The sequence below is a fragment of the Mus musculus genome, chromosome 10 (assembly GCF_000001635.26).
Source record: "Mus musculus strain C57BL/6J chromosome 10, GRCm38.p6 C57BL/6J".
Lineage (NCBI taxonomy): Eukaryota > Metazoa > Chordata > Mammalia > Rodentia > Muridae > Mus > Mus musculus.
In genome coordinates this window covers 106,936,677-106,956,543 of record NC_000076.6, presented here as the reverse complement: position 1 = coordinate 106,956,543, position 19,867 = coordinate 106,936,677, and the positions used below count along the sequence as shown (strand labels likewise).

The 19,867-nt window shown below is 37.4% G+C and overlaps 1 protein-coding gene and 1 pseudogene across 2 annotated transcripts in view; one reads left to right on the top strand and one right to left on the bottom strand.

Moving 5' to 3' along the window:
- The window catches only part of Acss3 (acyl-CoA synthetase short-chain family member 3), a 190,248-nt gene that overhangs the window by 167,218 nt on the left and 3,163 nt on the right, over nt 1–19,867 (top strand). For both annotated transcript variants that reach the window (XM_030245151.1, NM_001142804.2), the window contains exons 12-15: nt 4,489–4,570; nt 7,766–7,888; nt 19,041–19,140; nt 19,225–19,400. In XM_030245151.1, the coding sequence (XP_030101011.1) occupies nt 4,489–4,570; nt 7,766–7,888; nt 19,041–19,140; nt 19,225–19,400 (481 nt within the window). The remainder of the gene's footprint in view (nt 1–4,488; nt 4,571–7,765; nt 7,889–19,040; nt 19,141–19,224; nt 19,401–19,867) is intronic.
- On the bottom strand, nt 6,375–7,249 carry Gm19007 (predicted gene, 19007; annotated as a pseudogene).

Here is a 19,867-nt window from a genome sequence, read left to right as displayed (position 1 = left end):
TGTGTGTGTTTGTGTGTATATGTATGTGTGTGTGTACATATATCACAAATATTTTCAACTCTGAAACTTTTCTGCTATGCTTTTCTCTAGTGTCATAATGGGTCTATGGGTCTTACCTCAAAGTTCTCTGTTTAAACACCTTTTTAATATTCCAGAGAAAGTCATCTGAATTTATATTTTTAGCAACCCACCCTGCTAGTGAACAGCAGAGAGCACTCCACTCTTTTATCTTTAAAGAATGTTGAATTTGTGAAGAATTAAGTTGTTTTCTTGAGGTGTTTTGCTGACTTGAGATAGCTCTAGTTGTCATTTCTAGCAACACACATCTATTTCCAGATAAAAATTTCATTCTGGAAGTCTCTGGAAGTACAGAGTGCAAATAACTGCTGTAAAGCATTCTTTTCAAAGTATCTTGGGTAATTGCATTTTACATTACTTGATGGCGAAGGCACCATTAACTCTAGCCTTCCTGCTATTTGTGTTTTTAAATATTAATTTTTTACACTTCACTTTATGCCAGGATCTCCATGCATCAGAGATCATATCTTATTCCATTGCATTATTGATGCATGGCGGCACTGGGTGAGCAAAAGCAAGCACTGAAGAAATAGTAAGTCAACTAAATTGAAGAAGAAAATGAATACCTGACTTAACACAAATGGGAATTTGTGAACCAATGTTATAAATGAATGATTACTCTGGCATCATTTTGCTTCTCATATCTTCATTTTCCCTCTACAAACTATTTCCTCAATTAAGCCATTAAGAGGTGCCTCTCCTAGTTAAGTACACTATAAAATCTTTTAAAAAACCATTTGTATTGGTTATTTTATTTGTTTACATTTCAAATGTTATCCCCCTTCCGAGTTTCCACTCCACAACCCCCCCATCCCATCTTCCTCCCCCTACTTCTATAAGGGTGTTTCCTCACCCACTCCCCTCACAACTGATTCACTGCCCTAGCATTCCCTTACACTGGGGCATCAAGCCTTCACAGGACCAAGGGCATGACCTCCCATTGATGCCAGATAAGGCCATCCTCTGCTACATATGTAGCTGGAGCCATGGGGTCCCTGCATGTGTATTCTTTGGTTGGTGATTTACAAATTATATGTATGCATAGTGTAAGCCAGGTATGTTAGCACATGCTTTTAATCTCAGCACTCAGGAGGCAGAGGCAGAGGCAGCAAGGCAGAGAGGCAGAGAGGCAGAGAGGCAGGGAGAGAGGCAGAGAGGCAGAGAGGCAGAGAGGAAGAGAGGCAGAGAGAGAGGCAGAGAGAGAGGCAGAGAGGCAGAGAGGCAGAGAGAGAGGCAGAGAGAGAGGCAGAGAGGCAGAGAAGCAGAGAGAGAGAGGCAGAGAGAGAGGCAGAGAGGCAGAGAGGCAGAGAGGCAGAGAGGCAGGCAGAGGATCTCTTGAATTTGAGGTTAGCTTGGAGTTCCGGGCCAGGCACAGCCATGCAGTTATCTGTCTCATCAAACCCAAACAAACCAAAGGATACAGTCTCCATATATTCAACTCATGCTTTTTCCAGTATATTTCTGTTTTCTGCCCTACATTTCAGAAATGACAATCCTAAGAATCTTCATAATATCTTACTCAGATACTAAGTTTCAACATTAAATGAAGAATCCTACTTGAAAGCAAAGTTTGTCATTCATTTGACCTTGTGGGATGCCCAGTCGCTATTAGTTTTTTCAGACTTCTATAGATACATACTGTACTCTACTAGTTCTTCATTTACCTGAATTGATGTTTTTCTTAAATTTTCTTCTTTCTCTTCCATAAACTTTACCTCGATGGTCCCACTAATTTCTTTTTTCTTTTTTCTTTTTTTTTTGTTTTTTGTTTTTTGTTTTTCGAGACAGGGTTTCTCTGTATAGCCCTGGCCAGGTCCCACTAATTTCTAAGTGTTTTATTCTTCCTGAGCCATTCATGCAGGTTTATTTTCAAACTTATAGACATAGGATTATTATTCTTTTGTGTGTGTGCATGTCAATCCAGGGCTGCCCTTAAAGTACTCCTTCTAAGGGTTTGAATTACAGACATCATTCACACTACCTCAACAGGCATGGCTTTATCAACACTGTAAATGACAGCTCTGCTTTTTCAGTGTGAAAGTCAACTTTGCCATCTCTGTACTCCCCCAGTTAAATGAAACACAAGGAAAGAGAAGTTTTTGGTCCAAATAGGAGGCTGACACATAATTCATGGTATTCTCCAGTAGTGAGGTTTATTAAGATGGAAGGGCCTCAAGGCAATGAATCAAGCTTCAAGGTGAGAGGGAAAGTGTTAGATCAAGGCAAGATGATATATGTGACGATCTAACATGATAGGGTCTTAAAGGGAAGGAATGAAGGAGCATCATTATAATAAGAGATGAGCAAGGTTTGTGTGTGTGTGTGTGTGTGTGTGCATGTGTGCTGGTGGAATGTGAGGAAGCTGCACAAATGCTTATGAAACAGAATTTTGTGTTTTGTATAGATACAGTAAGAAAAACAATTATTTAACAATATGCTCCTTAGTATGCAAAGTCTCATGATGGAGAATGCATGCGTAGGTAGCTGGCCCACACTCCTGTGTTCCAATACTCTATTATCCTTACAGCGGTTTGGATATTGGTCATCATCTATTATCATAGCTTTACTTTCTTCTTTTTCCTGCAATGTAATAGAGAAGTTATTTCTGAAACTCATGTGTCTGTACAAAAATGTCATGAAGAAGGTTAGAAGGGGCTTTGTATCATGAGATTTTTTTGTGGGAGCAATTGAAAATGACCTCTTCAGTGTTCTGCCCCCTGTTGGAGTTATTCTCATTTATTTATAGATAATCTGCTTCACTCATTATTGTTGTTCCTCATGGCCCTTTTTGGGATGTGATTTTCCACTTAATGTCTGTTTTGCTTTTCTCCTTCTGGCATCTCCATGATACCCTTAATTTGATTATTAGAAGTTGTTCTGTTCGTTTTATGTTTCGGTCGTTTAAAATTGACTTTTACTTCTATTTGCAAAACGTTACCACGCTGATCAAGAACAAACTGATGAAGCAAAATGATTTTCATGGTGTTATAGAAGAATTAGCATAGTAAAGTCATTTGAAAGGGCCTAGGGGGGTTATCACCTTTCAGCCTGCTGCCTTTAAACAGATATAAGTGATGAACAGTAATGGTTTTAAGGGCTACAGGGGTAGCAATGAGTCAGCATTTCTGGAGCCTTTGCTGTTGTTCTGCAGTTTGGGATAACTGGATGCTTTCACATGCATTTTCTGTAATCACACAATGTCCCGAAATAATAGCATAGTACTATTGTTTTTAAGAGAGGAAATTCAAAGTCCTAATAAGGGGGAAATTGAGATAACCCTTGGTGGGAAAGGGAAGTGTCATCTTGGATACCCAGGTTGGTAATCTCAGCTGCTCTCACTTGTGTTAACACCCTCTGACCAATGGGGGGTTAAAGATCAGTGTCAGGAGTGCCTGGTACAGGATGGCCTTCTGACTATCTTGCCCCATCTTATCTCTGCATGGAAAAGTCTGTATGGGATGGAGGTGACAGGATGCCTTGTATGGGCAGTAACCACATCTGCTTCACTTTCCCTTTTATCTGTCATAAAATTGTGACATCATCACTTGACTTAGTACATGTTTTTTAACTGAATGAGTTGAAAGTCCTCATGTTGTCTCTTATTTAAATTTCCAAACTGTAAAGCACCTGAAATTTTTCTGTGTCCAGTAAAGTACTTGAGGCTACGACTAGCCATATTTTATTAGGAGCCATAAGAATTTATGTAGATTTCTATAAGCACAGATCACCAGTACTAGAGGTTAAGCCTTTCTGTGCAAATAAAGCAAGTTTGACAGTGGAGAGGAAGGCATGATGTGATGGAATTGGTGGGATAGAAAAGAAATATATTGCCTTGTATTCCATACGTTTCATGTTTCTGTGTATTCATTAGTTATAAAATATACAGGACTTAATGGTCATGAGAAGAAAGAATATTCAGTGAAAAGCAACTTTAAAGGGCAGGGGAGGAGTAAAGACCACAAAGATAAGATTACGGTATACTATTTAAATGAAAATATTCCATTATTCAAACAAGGTTAAAAACTGACACCTTGGTTCTTTTCAAAGAATGAAATCATTTTCCTCTAAAAATAATGTTTTTTTTCTTAAAAAAAAGTAATTCACTTTGTGTGATCAATTGCTAGATATTATGGTTTCTGCTAAAATAGATTGTTCACTTGTACCACGATGCTGTATGTTTGTGTGTGAGTGTTGTGTCTGTGCTTGTCCTATTAAGAAATTATAATTCTTAAATAATTGTACTATGATATGGACTCTACTTACACTCAAATTAAACATGATCTTCCTAGCAAGATTAGGGTCTGCATGAATTATTTCATTATTTTAACCCAATGTAAAATAATAGTAACAGTTATTACTGATTGTTTTTATTATTTGGTTCACAGTACTTTTATCTTCTCTGTGTTTAAGGTTGCCATTACCACCTGGGGCTTTTTCAGGACTCTGGAAGAACCAGGAAGCATTCAAGCATTTATACTTTGAGAAATTTCCTGTAAGAGCTTTAATAGACTTTCAAAATTTTGTGTGGTTTTTTGCTGTTTTTGTTGTGGCCTAGTCACTGAAGCAACTAGCTTCCAGCGTCATAAATCAAAAAGAACTCTTCAATTTTAAACACACCAATTTGCAGATCTCAGAGACAACAATGACCAAGTCAAGTTTATCCAACCAAGTCATGTGGATAAATATCATTAGTCTCTACACACAGAAAATTTTCATCCACTCTTACTATGATACTAGAATATTGAAAAATTACGTCCAGGAAAGTTGGACTCCAAAAACGTTACACATATGATTAGAATCTGCTACACAGACTGAGAGCAAGCAACCAATCAGAGCCAGAAAGTCATTAGGAACCCCAGCCTTCTTCTCTACACTTATGTGAGTTAAATCTAATGTATTATTTTTATCCTATTTTGTTTTTAACAGCTTCCCTTGATCTTTTTCTTTTAAATGTCATTTTATTTTTAAATAAAGAAGTCATTAGAGACAGTATTCTTAAAGCTCCGGCCCTTGCCCCAGTAACCTGGATAAACAGGTTTTCTTCCTATGTGTCAGAGTGTCATTCATTTACTACCCTGTAGCAAGGCAATGGGTGCTGTGTCCATGGCAATTCTTTTGAGAGTGCAATCCACATCCTACCTTCACCTTGTCCTTATTATGTGCCAGGTAGAAATGAAGGAATCATGAGACTATCATAAAAACAATGATTTCGAGTACTTAGTATTCCATCATTATTGTGTGTGAAGGAAAGATGGATACCCCACTTAGCTAGGCAAATGGCAAGGAGTAAGATAGCTTTCTTTAGAAAGTCCAAGATTAAACATTCTCCTGGTCGAGTGTGTCAGAAATATGTGTCACTTGACTTGACTGCAGTCATCCAATTCAGTCTATATCATGGGCCACACGTAATTCAGCTGAGTGCCCATACAATTCTTTATCGCCTGATAATGGCAAGCACCATGTACACATGGTTTGGCATGCTTACCTTTAAGACCAAAAGCTCAAGTGCATGGCCAAACTTGATGAAGTACCTCTCCATTTTGCCTCGATTCCTGATTTCAGGTCTCTCCTATACAGGTTTAATAAAAGCATGTGTCAATCAACTTAATCAGAGTTCATGCAACTTAGATGTGCTTGGGCTGAAAGCTGGAACAGAAATGGACTGCCCTTCACTATATTTCTAGATGGTCTCTCTCCTAATTATAAGACGTGATAAGAACTATAGTTCCCAAGGGCTTGTGGGGTGTCTTCTCCTGCCCTTCTGCCTTTCAAACCATTTTGTAGAGCTCACTCTTCAGTGAAAAGAAAGACTGTATTAACTCATTTAAGAGTGGTCCATAACCAAGTATTACAAAGGTTAAGACATGCAAATAGTTGCTATTTTTGGATGTTTTTAGAGACTATGCTTAAAGATGAGTATCAAATAAATTAGAAGTATTAAAAAAATAATATGTACTTTTCTTTGTTCTTTTTACTCTTGAGTCTTCTTTCTATTGTGATTTGTAAACCAACAAAGATATATTACCTTCATATTGGTGAAATGTTATATTTCATACCAATTATTAAGCTTTGCTGAAGTCTGAGTTCAATTCCAGTCAATGTCAATAAATTAGTGATGTCTTTCTGTTTTTACTTTTGCTTCTATAAAATTGTAATGGATGTTAATAATCATAGAGACTGAGCTATAATCCTTAGCATTTACAGTCTGCTTTCAGAGCTTTTATTGGTGGTTAAGGCTTGCAGACAGACTGCCTGTTCTTGACATTTACCTTCACATCTTGATCAGAGTCCCATGCAGAGGTCCCTTCCATCATTTGCTTATAGATTTCATCAAACCTCTAAGCCTGAACCACAGTAAAGTGGTTTTTCCAATCACCCACACTTCCTTTTTTTCTTTTTTGTTTTCATGAAGGCAGAGATGGACTGGTCCAGGGTAGATTGGCAACAATTTGTCAAAGGATTCGCTTTCATTTCTCCAAATGATGTCTCCTGAACGATTGAACGATTTTACCCAGTACTGCTTCATCCAAGTTTTTGATATTTTTAAATTTTATTTATTTATTTATTTATTTATTTATTTATTTATTTATTTTTACCAAAATCTGCGTTACCTTCTGGATTTCATGGTTTGAGTCCATAATCATAGCTTCAGAGAAGAGGAAGAGAATCTGTTGTTTGTGTTGAATTTTCCAGCATTCCTCCTGGTCAATACAAGATCCCCAACTTACTTTTCCATTGATGAAGGTGTCCAAATACTCATCCCAGGTTCCTGGATCTCTGAGAACCTGGCTCATCCTACACAAGTGGTAGTAGGAAACCATGCATTCATTGGTGTTCCAAGCCACATAAAAGAACATAGAGTTATTTTCCAGAAAGATGGTGGCAAGCAGCTGAGCAGGAAGATGGATCCTCAGAACTGGCATCTCATTGGCTTCGTCCACACCTGATGTGTCGGGTGGCCACACCCACTTAATAAAGGGTGCTGGTGTTAGATGACAGCTCACTGGCACATCTCTACATTCCCATTCTGTTAAATAATGTCTATGACTTCTTGAATCCACGTTATTCTGAATTTAGCATAAATACAAATGAGGAGGTCATCTGGCTTGGCATTGAAAGTCTGAATCTGCCTTCAGTTGTCCACAGATGCAGCCTGCAGGGGATCCCTGCCTTGCTACCTCTTTCAGTTATATTTGGTCACTTCTGGACCAATAGGGATCAGGGTGAAAGGTCCAGTCCCTTCAAGCTCTAGTTGTGAGTAATCCCAAGGCTGAGTTGCTCCCTTTTCTGTAATATATAGAGAGAGCATTTGAAATATATACAATTTGAGATAGCTTCATTAAAAAAACACCCTTTTAACACCAAGATATATAAGAATTATTGAGCCATTCCTTCTCCATTAAAAAATTAATTGAGTTCACAAATGTTAGAAATCTAAGTTCAGATACCGAACTTGAACACACATAACAGCATTTAAAGTTTTTTTTCTTGTTGTTAAAAGGGTTTCAAAACCAATCAAATTAGGATTCAAAGCTAAAAGCAACTTAATCTCAAAGTCCAGCAAAAACCAGTTGAGTGCTCTCAGTAAATCCATCGAGGTCACATTCTAAATTTTACCCAGCTGTAAGATGATCAGACCTTTACCTAGCACTGCATGCTAGCTGCATATATGTATTCTTATTTCCAGGGATACTATGACACTATGGATGCCGGCTACATGGATGAGGAAGGCTACCTATATGTGATGTCCCGAGTGGATGATGTCATAAACGTTGCAGGCCACAGGATTTCTGCAGGCGCTATTGAGGAGGTATTGATGAACACTGCTCTTGTGCACCACGAAGTGACTACGTACCATGATGAACTGAAGAAATACTGAGTGTCACTTGTATACTGATCATGCCTTTATTAGTGAGAATTGCTCCCCAATTCTTACATCTCTGTGTCTCTCTGTCTCTTCCTCTCAATTCTCTACTTTCACATTTTTCCCCTTCATGCTAGGCAAGTCATTTATAAGCAACTGCACATACTTGCTCTTTGTGGAAATGCCTGTGACCATTTGATGCTTCTTATTTGATGCTTAGTCACCTCCAGCGTTATGGGTTAAAGTTCTTGTGTAATTAGGCTTGCTTTTAACCTTCAGGGGATTTGAATTTTTCTCTCTCTCTCTTAATTCTTGAAAGTTTTTTTTCCAGTGTCATTCGTACAACTATCCCAAATTGTTCTTTTACCATTTAAACTTAATCAAACGGTAAATATATTTCACTGTATAAAATCCGAGTATTTATATTTGTATAGATCCTTGCATCTATCATTAGAAGACTTAATATAAAGAATTTCATCAGTGTAGCTGAATTATTTAATATCATCTTTATATTCTAATCCTCATAACTCTTCGCAACCCTGGATTTTTCTTTGCTCCTAAAATAATGATAATGTAAAATTTCATATTAATGACATAAATATAGTACTGCAACCTTTGAGACTGGGGTATTTCTTATAGGCTTTTATGTTGGTAATCTATTGAAGTTGCTGTGGGCATCCATCATGTTTTTCTATATGTCCTGATGAGTTAAATATATCTATTCATCTATTGAAAAATTCCTGTGTTCTAATGTTGAACATTCAGTTTTAGATTCCTTGGGTAACAACTGTTTTATTGCTGTAGGCTAAATATTTACAGTATATTTATATGGAATATAAATTATATGGTTATATGGAATACCTACATGCATTTATGATAAAGTAACATACTCCTCTTGAGTAGATAAACATTTTGTGTACCCATTGACAACATTAGGTAATTATTTCCTTTTATCTTTTGTAGAACTTGATTGTGTTACTAGTCTTTAAGCCATTCAAGTAGTTATATAATAGTACGTCATTAGGTTTATTTTTCACTGAGGTAAAAAATATCAATGTTGAATTTTCCTGTGCTTATTAGCCAGAGAGAGAGAGAGAGAGAGAGAGAGAGACAGAGAGACAGAGACAAAGAGAGAGACAAAGAGAGAGATACAGAGAGAGAAATACACAGAGAGAGAGACAAAGAGAGAGACAAAGAGATACAGAGAGTGAGATACACACACACACAGAGTGAGAGAGAGAGAGAGAGAGAGAGAGAGAGAGAGAGAACATTTGAAAAATAAACTTGCTCTGTTTTAAATGACATAACTGGTGTTTTTGATAGTATTTCTTCTCTGGCATCCTTTTCTTTTTCCTAAGATGATAACACCTTAACTCAGTGGCTCTCATGCTTTGGGGTACATCCCCTTCACAGGGGTCACCTAAGACCACCAGAAAGCAGAGGTATTTTCATTATGGTTCATTTCACAGAAGCAAAATTATAGCTATGAAGTCACAATGGAAACAATTTTATTCACAGGGGTCAACACAACAGGAGGAGCTGTATTAAAGCGTCACAGCATTAGGAAGGTTCAGAAGCCCTCAGCCTTATCAGCCACACGAAACAGCTGATGATATTTGAATGGTCTGTGTTTGAGCTCATCTGTTTCATTAGTCCAGGTGTTGGTCATCTCCCCTGTACATGGCTGTATTGATGCTGCAGCCTGAGGAGTCTCTTGGGGTCAAATACAATGTTCTCTGCATTTAAAGCTCTTTCTCAATATCAATTTGGCGACCCTAGCTCTTCAGCTTTTACAGACACAATAAGCTTTTCTCTAGCTTCTATGAGTCCATTCACCAACGTTGATTGTTATAGAAAAATCCATAGCCATTAAATCTACCGGCCGCCTTGGGAAAATTTATTTATAAATGACTGACTTTCTAACCCATAAGCTTTATGTGTTTCCTTATTGTTTTCATGTTTTATGTTTCCATAATATATTTGGTGAACATATTCTGTCAGATCCATAGTCAAACATGTAATGTTTAGCTGTGGAAGGTAGGGTACATTTTAAAAGTAGTTTATGAATACTCACTGTAAGTAAATGTAAATATTACAGACTCTTCTAAACTCATAACTACTCTGCTATGTTGCTAACACCACAGAATTAATTCTAAATATTTTTTTGTCTTAGGTAACATAATACTGTGTGTGTACATTCATACTGTCTGTGGATGTAGTTTCTTTTTTAAAATCTTATGTTCTTATGCTTATTTTTCTGCTCTTCGGGAACTGCATGAAATTTCCCATGTAACACTGGTCAGAGTAGTGAAAGCCAAAAAGGTGGCAAAAAGAGGGGTAGAATTCTTTCCATTTCTGGGTTAACTTAGATGTAACCCATCAGGTTAGGCTGTAGCAAGGCCAGTTTTGTGTTTGCTTGTTTGTTTTTATTTTGTTTTGTTTTTTGAAAGTATGGCTTACATAGAAAAGTGGAATGTTCTGAAGCCTTTCAAAGTCGTGCTTTTCTTTATTCTGTGCACGAAGCAAGAGGGGATTTTGTCTCTGGCTTTCACCTTTGCTCTTAGACATGAAACTCAGACATTCCGAGGGCAGGGCTCTCTGTGAAGTTTTCAGCTCTCCTCCATATTGAACCACATCATTTTATCCATTTCTTACGGGTTTCCTTCCAGGACGGTGTGATTGTTTCTCCCTTTTGCCTTCGCAGTTTTTCTGCAGCGAACTGCCCTGTGCCTTCACATTTTAGTATACCCCCATCCCCCACCCCCACCCAATAAACATTGAAAATTTCACTTTTTCCCTTGATTGGCTGCCAGGATAAAGTACTGACTTTAAACCTTTAAAACAAAATCCAAGTGCCAAGCCTTCATTTACTCTAGCTTCCTGGTCTATTGCTAGCTAGCTGGTCTTCTGTGTGATAAGCTGACCCTTCACTTTACCATTGTGTTACCTGAATTCATCCCTTGGTATCCTTAAAAAATGATATCAATAGGAAGAGGACAGATACAGGTCTGTGTGAATCTTGTCACTTCCTGAAGTAGAGCAGGGCAAGTCCACAAAGACTCATTCTCAGGGTCTTGATAGATCCCGATGGGGAAGGAAATTAACCATGAGTCTCTCTATGTCTTTTTTTTTTATTACATATTTTCCTCAATTACATTTCCAATGCTATCCCAAAAGTTCCCCCACTTCCCCCCCCCACTCCCCTACCCACCCATACCCATTTTTTGGCCCTGGCGTTCCCCTGTACTGGGGCATATAAAGTTTGCCTGTCCAATGGGCCTCTCTTTCCAGTGATAGCCAACTAGGCCATCTTTTGATACATATGCAAGCTATAGTCAAGAGCTCCGGGGTACCGGTTAGTTCATAATGTTGCACCTACAGGGTTGCAGATCTCTTTAGCTCCTTGAATACTTTCTCTAGCTCCTCCATTGGGGGCCCTGTGATCCATCCAATAGTTGACTGTGACCATCCACTTCTGTGTTTGCTAGGCCCCAGCCTAGTCTCACAAGAGACAGCTATATCACGGTCCTTGCAACAAAGGCTTGCTAGTGTATGCAATGGTGTCATCGTTTGGAGGCTAATTATGGGATGGATCCCTGGATATGGCAGTCTCTAGATGGTCCATCCTTTTGTCTCAGCTCCAAACTTTGTCTCTGTAACTCCTTCCATGGGTGATTGTTTCCAATTCTAAGAAGGGGCAAAGTGTCCACACTTTGGTCTTTGTTCTATTTCAGTTTCTTGTGTTTAGCAAATTGTACCTTATATCTCCGCTATACTAAGTTTCTGGGATAATATCCACTTATCAGTGAGTACATATCATTTGAGTTCTTTTGTGATTGTGTTACCTCACTCAGGATGATGCCCTCCAGGTCCAACCATTTGCCTAGGAATTTCATAAATTCATTTTTTTAATAGCTGAGTAGTATTCCATTGTGTAAATGTGCCACATTTTTTGTATCCATTCCTCTGTTGAGGGGTATCTGGGTTCTTTCCAGCTTCTGGCTATTACAAATAAGGCTGCTATGAACATAGTGGAGCATGTGTCCTTCTTACCCATTAGGACAGAGAGGCTACTCTTCCCCCCCTCCCCTCCCCCTCTTTCCTCCCCCCCCCTCCTCCTCCTCGGTTTTGCTGTTTGATCATGAGGGGAAAAAAGATAGAATTTGGCTTACTTTGTGTTCACTAGGTGTGAAGTGTGGACAGTGTTGCGGTTAGGAATCTGGCCAGGTTCAGTAGGGAAGATAGAGCCTGTTTCAAAGCTCCTCTACTCCTTCTTGTGGGCCTCCGGCAAAACAGAGTAGGTGTTTGTTTGTTTGTTTGTTTGGTGATTTTAATTTTGTTTCTTTGCTTCCCTGCTTGCTTTTTTGGATTTCTTTTGTATATACCTATTGGAAGTTCCACATTTTGGAAAAAAAATCTATTTCTCTGGGAAGAGTGAGGAGAAAGGTGTAGGTAGGAGTAACAGGAAGGTGCAGGGCAGTGTGAACATTGACAAAGTATGCAAGAACACCAGGAAAAACATCCTTCTAAGCCCATCACTGCATATAAAATAAATCAAATAAAAATTAAAATCAAGCATAGAAAAGAAGAAATGGAAAATGTGGTCAACTAATTTTACATCAAGTGTGAAACAGCTTCAAACCAAAACTTCTAAATCACTATACTTACAGTAAGAAAAGTATATATATATATATATATATATATATATATATACATATATATATATATATATATATATATATATATATACATATATATATGTGTGTGTGTGTGTGTGTGTGTGTGTGTGTGTGTGTATAATTTTGGTGCTAATTTTCTAGAAGGAAGAAATAAAAATTAAAAGTTTATGCCACCAGAAACACGATTTGACAACAGTTTAAAATCCTTGAAGCAAAAAAATTTCTATTTCAGGTTGAGAAACCTCTCCTGTTTAAAAAAGGATAATAATATTATAAAATAAAATAATGGTTGTATTGGTTGCATGTTCTAGGACATTTAATGATATTTTTATTCAAAAATACCACACTGACTGACACTAAAGGAAAAACTACAGGCATCATTTTATATATATATATATATATATATATATATATATATATATATATACAGAGAGAGAGAGAGAGAAAGAGAGAGAGTTGGTTTCTGAGCTATAGTTGACTTCTGAGAGCTTCATGAAACACTCCAAAAACCCTGAGAGTTACCCTAACTTTGCCATTTGCATATATAAAATAATATATGGTTGAGAAAGGTATTTTGTATCATGAAACATCTTATAGGTATTTTAGCTTTTCAGAGTTCATTTTAATTAGAAAGGGTAAAGTAGCTCTAGTTTTTCAACTTCTTTTCCTATAGCAAAAAACTCCAGAATATTGCATGGAGTGAACCAAGAACAACTCAATGAAGGAGAGTGTTTAGGCTCACATGATCCACAAATCAGTGTACCAGGATCAGAAGATTCACAAGCCCCATTCTTCTTGTAATTGGCAGGTTCATCCTCTCTAATGGACCTGCCCAATGTCACACCAAATTTAAAATCTTAATTTATTTTTGTACTGATGTGATGACTGTAGTTTTTCCTTTAGTGCTATTTTTTAATGAAAACATCATTAAATGCCCTAGACTATGCAACCATTATTTTATATTATAATAATATTATCTTGTTTATAAGTAGGAGCTTTTTCTCATAACCTGAAATAGAATTTTTTTGCTTCAAAGATTTCAAACTGTTGTCAAATGGTGGTTCTGTTGGCATGAACATTTAATTTCTATTGCTTGCTTCTAGAAGATTAGCACCAAAATTCATATGCATTTCTTGTAGCCTAGCTAATCAAAATATGAAGGTGCTGTTCACATAGCTTTTATCAGCCTATTTTCATAGTTTTCTTACTTTTAGAATGAAAACTGCAATTATATGTTGTGAATTTTTATGTCTCTGCTGATATCCCTCTCACTGTGTGTTACAGCAGAGTTTAGACAAGCTGAAATAAGCAGATAAAGTGGAGAAATAAAAAGAACAGGCCAGTGTTGTTGACTTCCAACAGAAACATTGTTACGGGGTCTTAGAATATTTCTTAGCCCGTTAATCTAACATCTCTCTTTATATAAATACATGATTAACTTTTATTGAATATTTATGCTTAATAAGGCCTAATCACTTCATTTCATATCTGGCTTGGTTTTTTTTTTTTTTTTCTTAATTTGGAATCTCCTGTAGACTCGCTGAGTTATTGGCATTTGCCTGATAACATCTCTTAGAAAATTAATATACAGTCCTTTCTATGATTTTACTGTCTGTTATCGACACACCCAATTTTACGATTTAGTTTCTCATGTCTTTTTAGTGAGGAAAGCTCGCTTTTAAACACTGTTAGAAATAGAATGTGACATGTTTTAGCAAGAAGTAATTTGTGATGCACTCTACAGCGCATGACTTTTAATGTTATTATTGTATTAACTTGATATTAAATGGCTATAATTTGGGATAATCAGAAACATGTTTCAGTGTGTTTCAAAAGAATTGATATCAATATATATCTTTATTTATACATATATATCAACCTACCTATATATATTCATATTTCTGGGTCTGTTTAATATTGCTTGTGTGTATACAATGTTAGGACTGAGTATTTGGTATTGGATAACCAATTAGAAGGCTAAATAAAAATTTAAAAGGGTATTAAATTAGTAAACGTGAAATCAGTAGATAGTCTATGAAAAATTCCTGTCAGAAATAGCTGCAAAGAAATTTGTTCTTTCTGTCCTTTGTAAGAGAAAATGGAGCTGTCCCATAGATTTTATAAATTTAAAAGGACGTTATTATTCTTGCAGATCCCTGAACAAGAAATAGCCTTCTGTGACTGTGTAGTAATAAAATCTATTTTAAACACTGATTAATCTTTCAAAGCCTAGCAAGGAGCTGGAGAACTGAGAACCCTGGAGGAAGTTCAGAGCGCTCCCCTGAAAACTGTGACGTAAAATCTCTAGTTCAGGGTTAGTGTGGCAATATGAGGTGGAGCCAGCATGAGGCCTTTCTCTCAGCTCGCTCTTATGCTGTAGACAGTGTTCCTGGGAAAGAAGTTGGACTCTGAACCTTCATTCTTTCATGTGTAGCTAAAGTTTCCATTTGTTAATTAATCTAATCATATCGCTGGTAGTGTGGGAATCCACTCTCAATACGGAGCCTGGGCAGCCCAGGGCAGCCTCTTTGTACATCTCTCTCAGGAAAGAGCAATCTGATCAAGTACCCTGTTTTCAACAAGAAGGATTACACCAAGATAATCGAATATATTGTTGTGTAGTGCTGTGTCCTCTCTAAAGAGCCCCAGCAATTTCAGTTCCCCACAATGTTAAATGACTATTGTATGTAAGTAGTGACACAATTTCTGGTATATCGTGAGGATCCTGATGAAGATCCTGAACAACTGTAAGCACGTTGTAGAATACGCCAGTGGGAGAGGAACTGGAAAAGCATCCTCCTCCCTCCTGCTGTGGAGACCAAAAGACATAGAGAATGATTGATTTAAAAAAAAAATAACATTAAAGAAATTATTAAGGTTTTGCAACAGAAATTATCATTCCCCTCTTTTCTTCATGCCCTCCAGTTTTCCCATATGAACCCCTATGTCTCCTCTCTTTCCCCTTAAATTCTATTAAATTCATGGCATCTATTTCTATGATCATCATTGTTATATATGATCAATATTGTTATATATATGTGTGTGTGTACATGTGCATATGTGTATGTAAATATAAATACAACATAATGAGTCTGTCTAATGTTGCTTGTATGTAAAATTCTTTAAAATGTGCCCTCAAAAACTTGATTATGTTTCCTTCAGAACTTACGGATCTTATAAATTCAATAAAGTGGCCTATATAAAAGTGGCCATATTTGGAACAACAATGACAGCTATTTACCAAGAAAGTTAGTTGTGTTTTAAGTAGCATTCTTGTCTTAGCTCCTTAATGCAAGTCCATTATCAGTGCTTCATTGGCTTCACATGGAGGAAAAGCTTTCACTGTCCTCCTTGTGGGGTTTTGATTGATTTCTTGATCTCAGATGTTGTCAACATGCATTTTTGATGCTTTTCTCTTAAATTGTCCATTTAAAACTGCCATTTACGATGCAAATGTCATTAGTAGAACAACTAAGAAAGCCTCCCCTCTTCCTTTCTTGTTTCTACTGAATGGTTGAATGACATCATATTTTATCCAGTATTATAATGTACTTTATTTAGAGCTGACACGACATTCCGGAAAAATGAAACATTGTGATATTATATTCCAGGGGACTGTATGACTTATCCACAAATTATCTTTGGCTTTTAAAAATAATCAGCAGTTTCCTAACCAGATCAACATGTATCCCCATTAAAGATAGAAAAGCGAAGCAACTGGATGATAATTGGTAAAAAGTACACTGGAGAAGTTTTAGTATTTATATTTGGTTACCTGTATTGTCTTACTAGTTACACAACCAAATACCTGAAAGAAGTATTCAATAATGACCTTTGAATAGATCATAGCATCTTACAAATTAAGTTTCAGATGTTTGGAGCACTATTGAACACATTGTTGATGACCATTAACTCTAGATAACCAAGTAAAATGGCCATTCTTCATTCATCCAATCAAATAGACACTATCTAGCCTACCTGTATGTAAGTTGCTCTGGGTAAATATTCTGTTGTCAAGACTGGCAAGCAACTATAGTAACTACCTAAGAAAATCAGGCACTAAGTTATGTCTATATTTTCAATATATGGATTTTAAAAGTAAGATTCTAAAAAAAAAAAATTGTGAAGCAGTTTGGAATGTCTCCAGACAGAGAATGAATTCCTTTCTTAAAGCACTAATTTAGCATGCATTATTTTCAGTTGTGAGCATGGAAATTCTTACAACCCAGGAGTTTAGAGAAGGGATGCACTCATGACTTGTATATCCAAACAGGACCATGTGAGGTCACACATTGGATCTGTACCAAATGATTTTGTTTATCTTGAGTATTCTGAGTGTTTTGAAAAAAGAAACTGCAGTTTCACTATGACTTCATAAAAATAAAACCAGTAAAACAGCAACAGTAACAAAAATCACGTGGATCTTAAAGGTGGCACACTCCTCATTCTGTTGTGTTTTGTTTTATTCTGTCTTTCTGGCTTTTTATTCTACTTTGCCAACTCTCTCTCTCTGTCTCTCTCTCTGTCTCTCTCTCTCTCTCTCTCTCTCTCTCTCTCTCTCTCTCTCTCTCTGTCTCTCTCTCTCTCTCTCTCTCTCTCCCTTTGTGTGTATCTCCATTAGATATTGGGGTTTCTTATGTCCTTCAAACTTTCTTCTTGCTACTTTCTTCCTAAATAATCTGATCTATGTCTATAACTTCCGTTGTCATCTTTGCATGGATCAGAAGTAAATGTGATATTTAGATCGTGAATCTTCTTGGATCCCTGTATACAACTAACTCTTTTACTTGGGTGTCTTGAAAGCATCTGAAGGGACTGGCTGTCTCTCTGGTGTTTTTTCCTAAGTACCTTTTATAACAAATATGCCACTTTGGTACTGGTGAGTCAGGGATGTTGTGCATATGTGAGGGCACAATCTATATGGGAAGTTTCTACTTTCGGCTTAGTTTATTATAATTTTATGGCTGCTGTACAAAATGTGCTTTAAAATTTCACTCTGACCTTATGCTGCCTCTTCCTGAAGTTGCTGCATTCTTTCCCAGTTTTGCTAAAATAAAGGTTGAGTTAAGATCCCTAAAGAGCTCCCATTTAATAGGTAGCTGCTTCTCATCTACTGTCGTCACCAATGTCTTTCTGTGTTCTCCAGCCTCACCCACTTCTTCATCTGAATGCATGTTGCATAGTTTCGCTGAGATTTTCTCCTCCTCCTTATGTGGTAAATGTCTATCCATATATTCTTATCATCATCTGCTAAGGGATGAGGTCCATATTCTTGGGCCTAGATAACACATTTCCTTAGAAGCTGTATCCCTTTTCAATATACACGTTCATAAAAATCAAGCAAACATCTTCCCTGGTGGACTAAGCTCCATTAAATGATACTCTATGTATTTCTGCTCTTCCTTGAGCTTGCTGTATTAACACTGTGGTTTAGAAAGCATCCGATATTAGTCAAATGCATGAATAGAAGATAGAAAAATCTCTAGGGAAGGAGCTTTGTATTCAGATTATTGGCTGCTCTTTCTTGTTAGACTGGTGAGAAACCTGAAATATGAATCAATCTCAGAGGAGGACATAAAAGTAAAACAGGTACAGTTTTATAAGTCCCACCTTAGCATACCCTTAAACTACAGGCATTTATGTCCTGTGGTAGATCAATCTGTGTTCCTAGAGAGATGGCTGTATTGTTCTGTATAGCCTAGAGAGCTTAGGGGACCACTATATGTTGTGGTGCATACCTTTAATCCCAGCACTCAAGAGGCAGAAGCAGGCAGATCTCAGAGTTGAGGGCCAGCATGATAAACAGAATAAGATGCCTGACAGCCAAGGTAACATAGTAAAACCTTGTATCAAAATGAAAGGAAGGAAGGAAGGAAGGAAGGAAGGAAGGGAGGGAGGGAGGAATTACTTCCTATAGTGGTGATAATCTGATAACAGGACTACTCTTCATGACAAACCTCCCGTAAGTGCTAGAAAATCCTCTCTAGGTGGAAGGACAACCCACTGAGGAGAATACTGTTTATTCCTCAAAAATCAATCTACTCCCTCATCTTGGGACATCCTTATTAGGTAGGCGTCCCTGAAATGAAGTCAAATACACTCAAGGTTTCCCATTCGAGATGGCCCGTGTGCATTGTTTGCGTGCGGTACCCACAGCACGGCACGTTCTTTGATTTCGTTAATAAGCAATTAAGAAGCAGCAACAAGTTACTACTTTTCTGGGTAAGCTAAGCAAATTGTCTTTGTCTCCTTCAGCTCTTAGGAACAATCGTGGGAATCTGAACTGTTCACCTCAGATGCTGTGACATGAACCGGTTGGGAATTTCTGGACAGCAGCTCTGAATTTCGTCATTCTTTTTCTTACGTGTTAAGATTATAAGTGTATATGTCATCTAACGGCAGGTCTTTTCTCATTACAGTCAGTCCTCTCACACGGCACTGTGGCTGACTGCGCTGTGGTTGGCAAGGAAGACCCCTTGAAAGGTCACGTCCCCTTAGCACTCTGCGTGTTGAAGAAAGGTGAGGCATGTTTGTCATCTGTTACTGTTTGGCCCTAAACGAGTGGCATTAATTTGGTACTTAACGGCTCAACTTTCTCCCTAGACGTAAATGCATCAGAAGAACAAGTTTTGGAAGAGATTGTGAAACATGTTAGGCAGAGCATTGGCCCTGTGGCTGCTTTTCGAAATGCGGTTTTCGTCAAACAGTTACCCAAAACCAGGTCTGGCAAAATTCCACGGTCTACACTGTCTGCCCTGGTTAATGGCAAGCCTTATAAGGTAAATGATTTAGAATCTTTAATGCTGAGTCCTGCAATAATTTTCACAATGTCTTTGGCACCAGGAAAGCTCTATTGGATTAAAGTTTTCAACATGAATTTTATCTACACCAAGCCATCTTCATTCTCTATGAGGAGAGCTTGAGAAAGAAGCATTGGTTAAAACCACGTGCTTTAATCATAGGAACTGTTGTGTGAACATTGCTTTCAGCAGTTTTATAAACTTCAAACAGACTTGCAGAAATTCATTCCTTTGAACTAAATGCACACATTACTTGATTTCAGTCACTAATGACCATCCACGATGAGAAAGTGAAGTGTTTGAGAAGTCTAAAATGTTCTAACCTATCACTTCTAATTATTTTTACTATTTTGAGGGAAATCATTTTTGGAAACTTTAGACTGATTCAAGCACATATATATGTCAATGTCAAGGCATGTTATTGGCGTAGAGATCTATAATTTCAT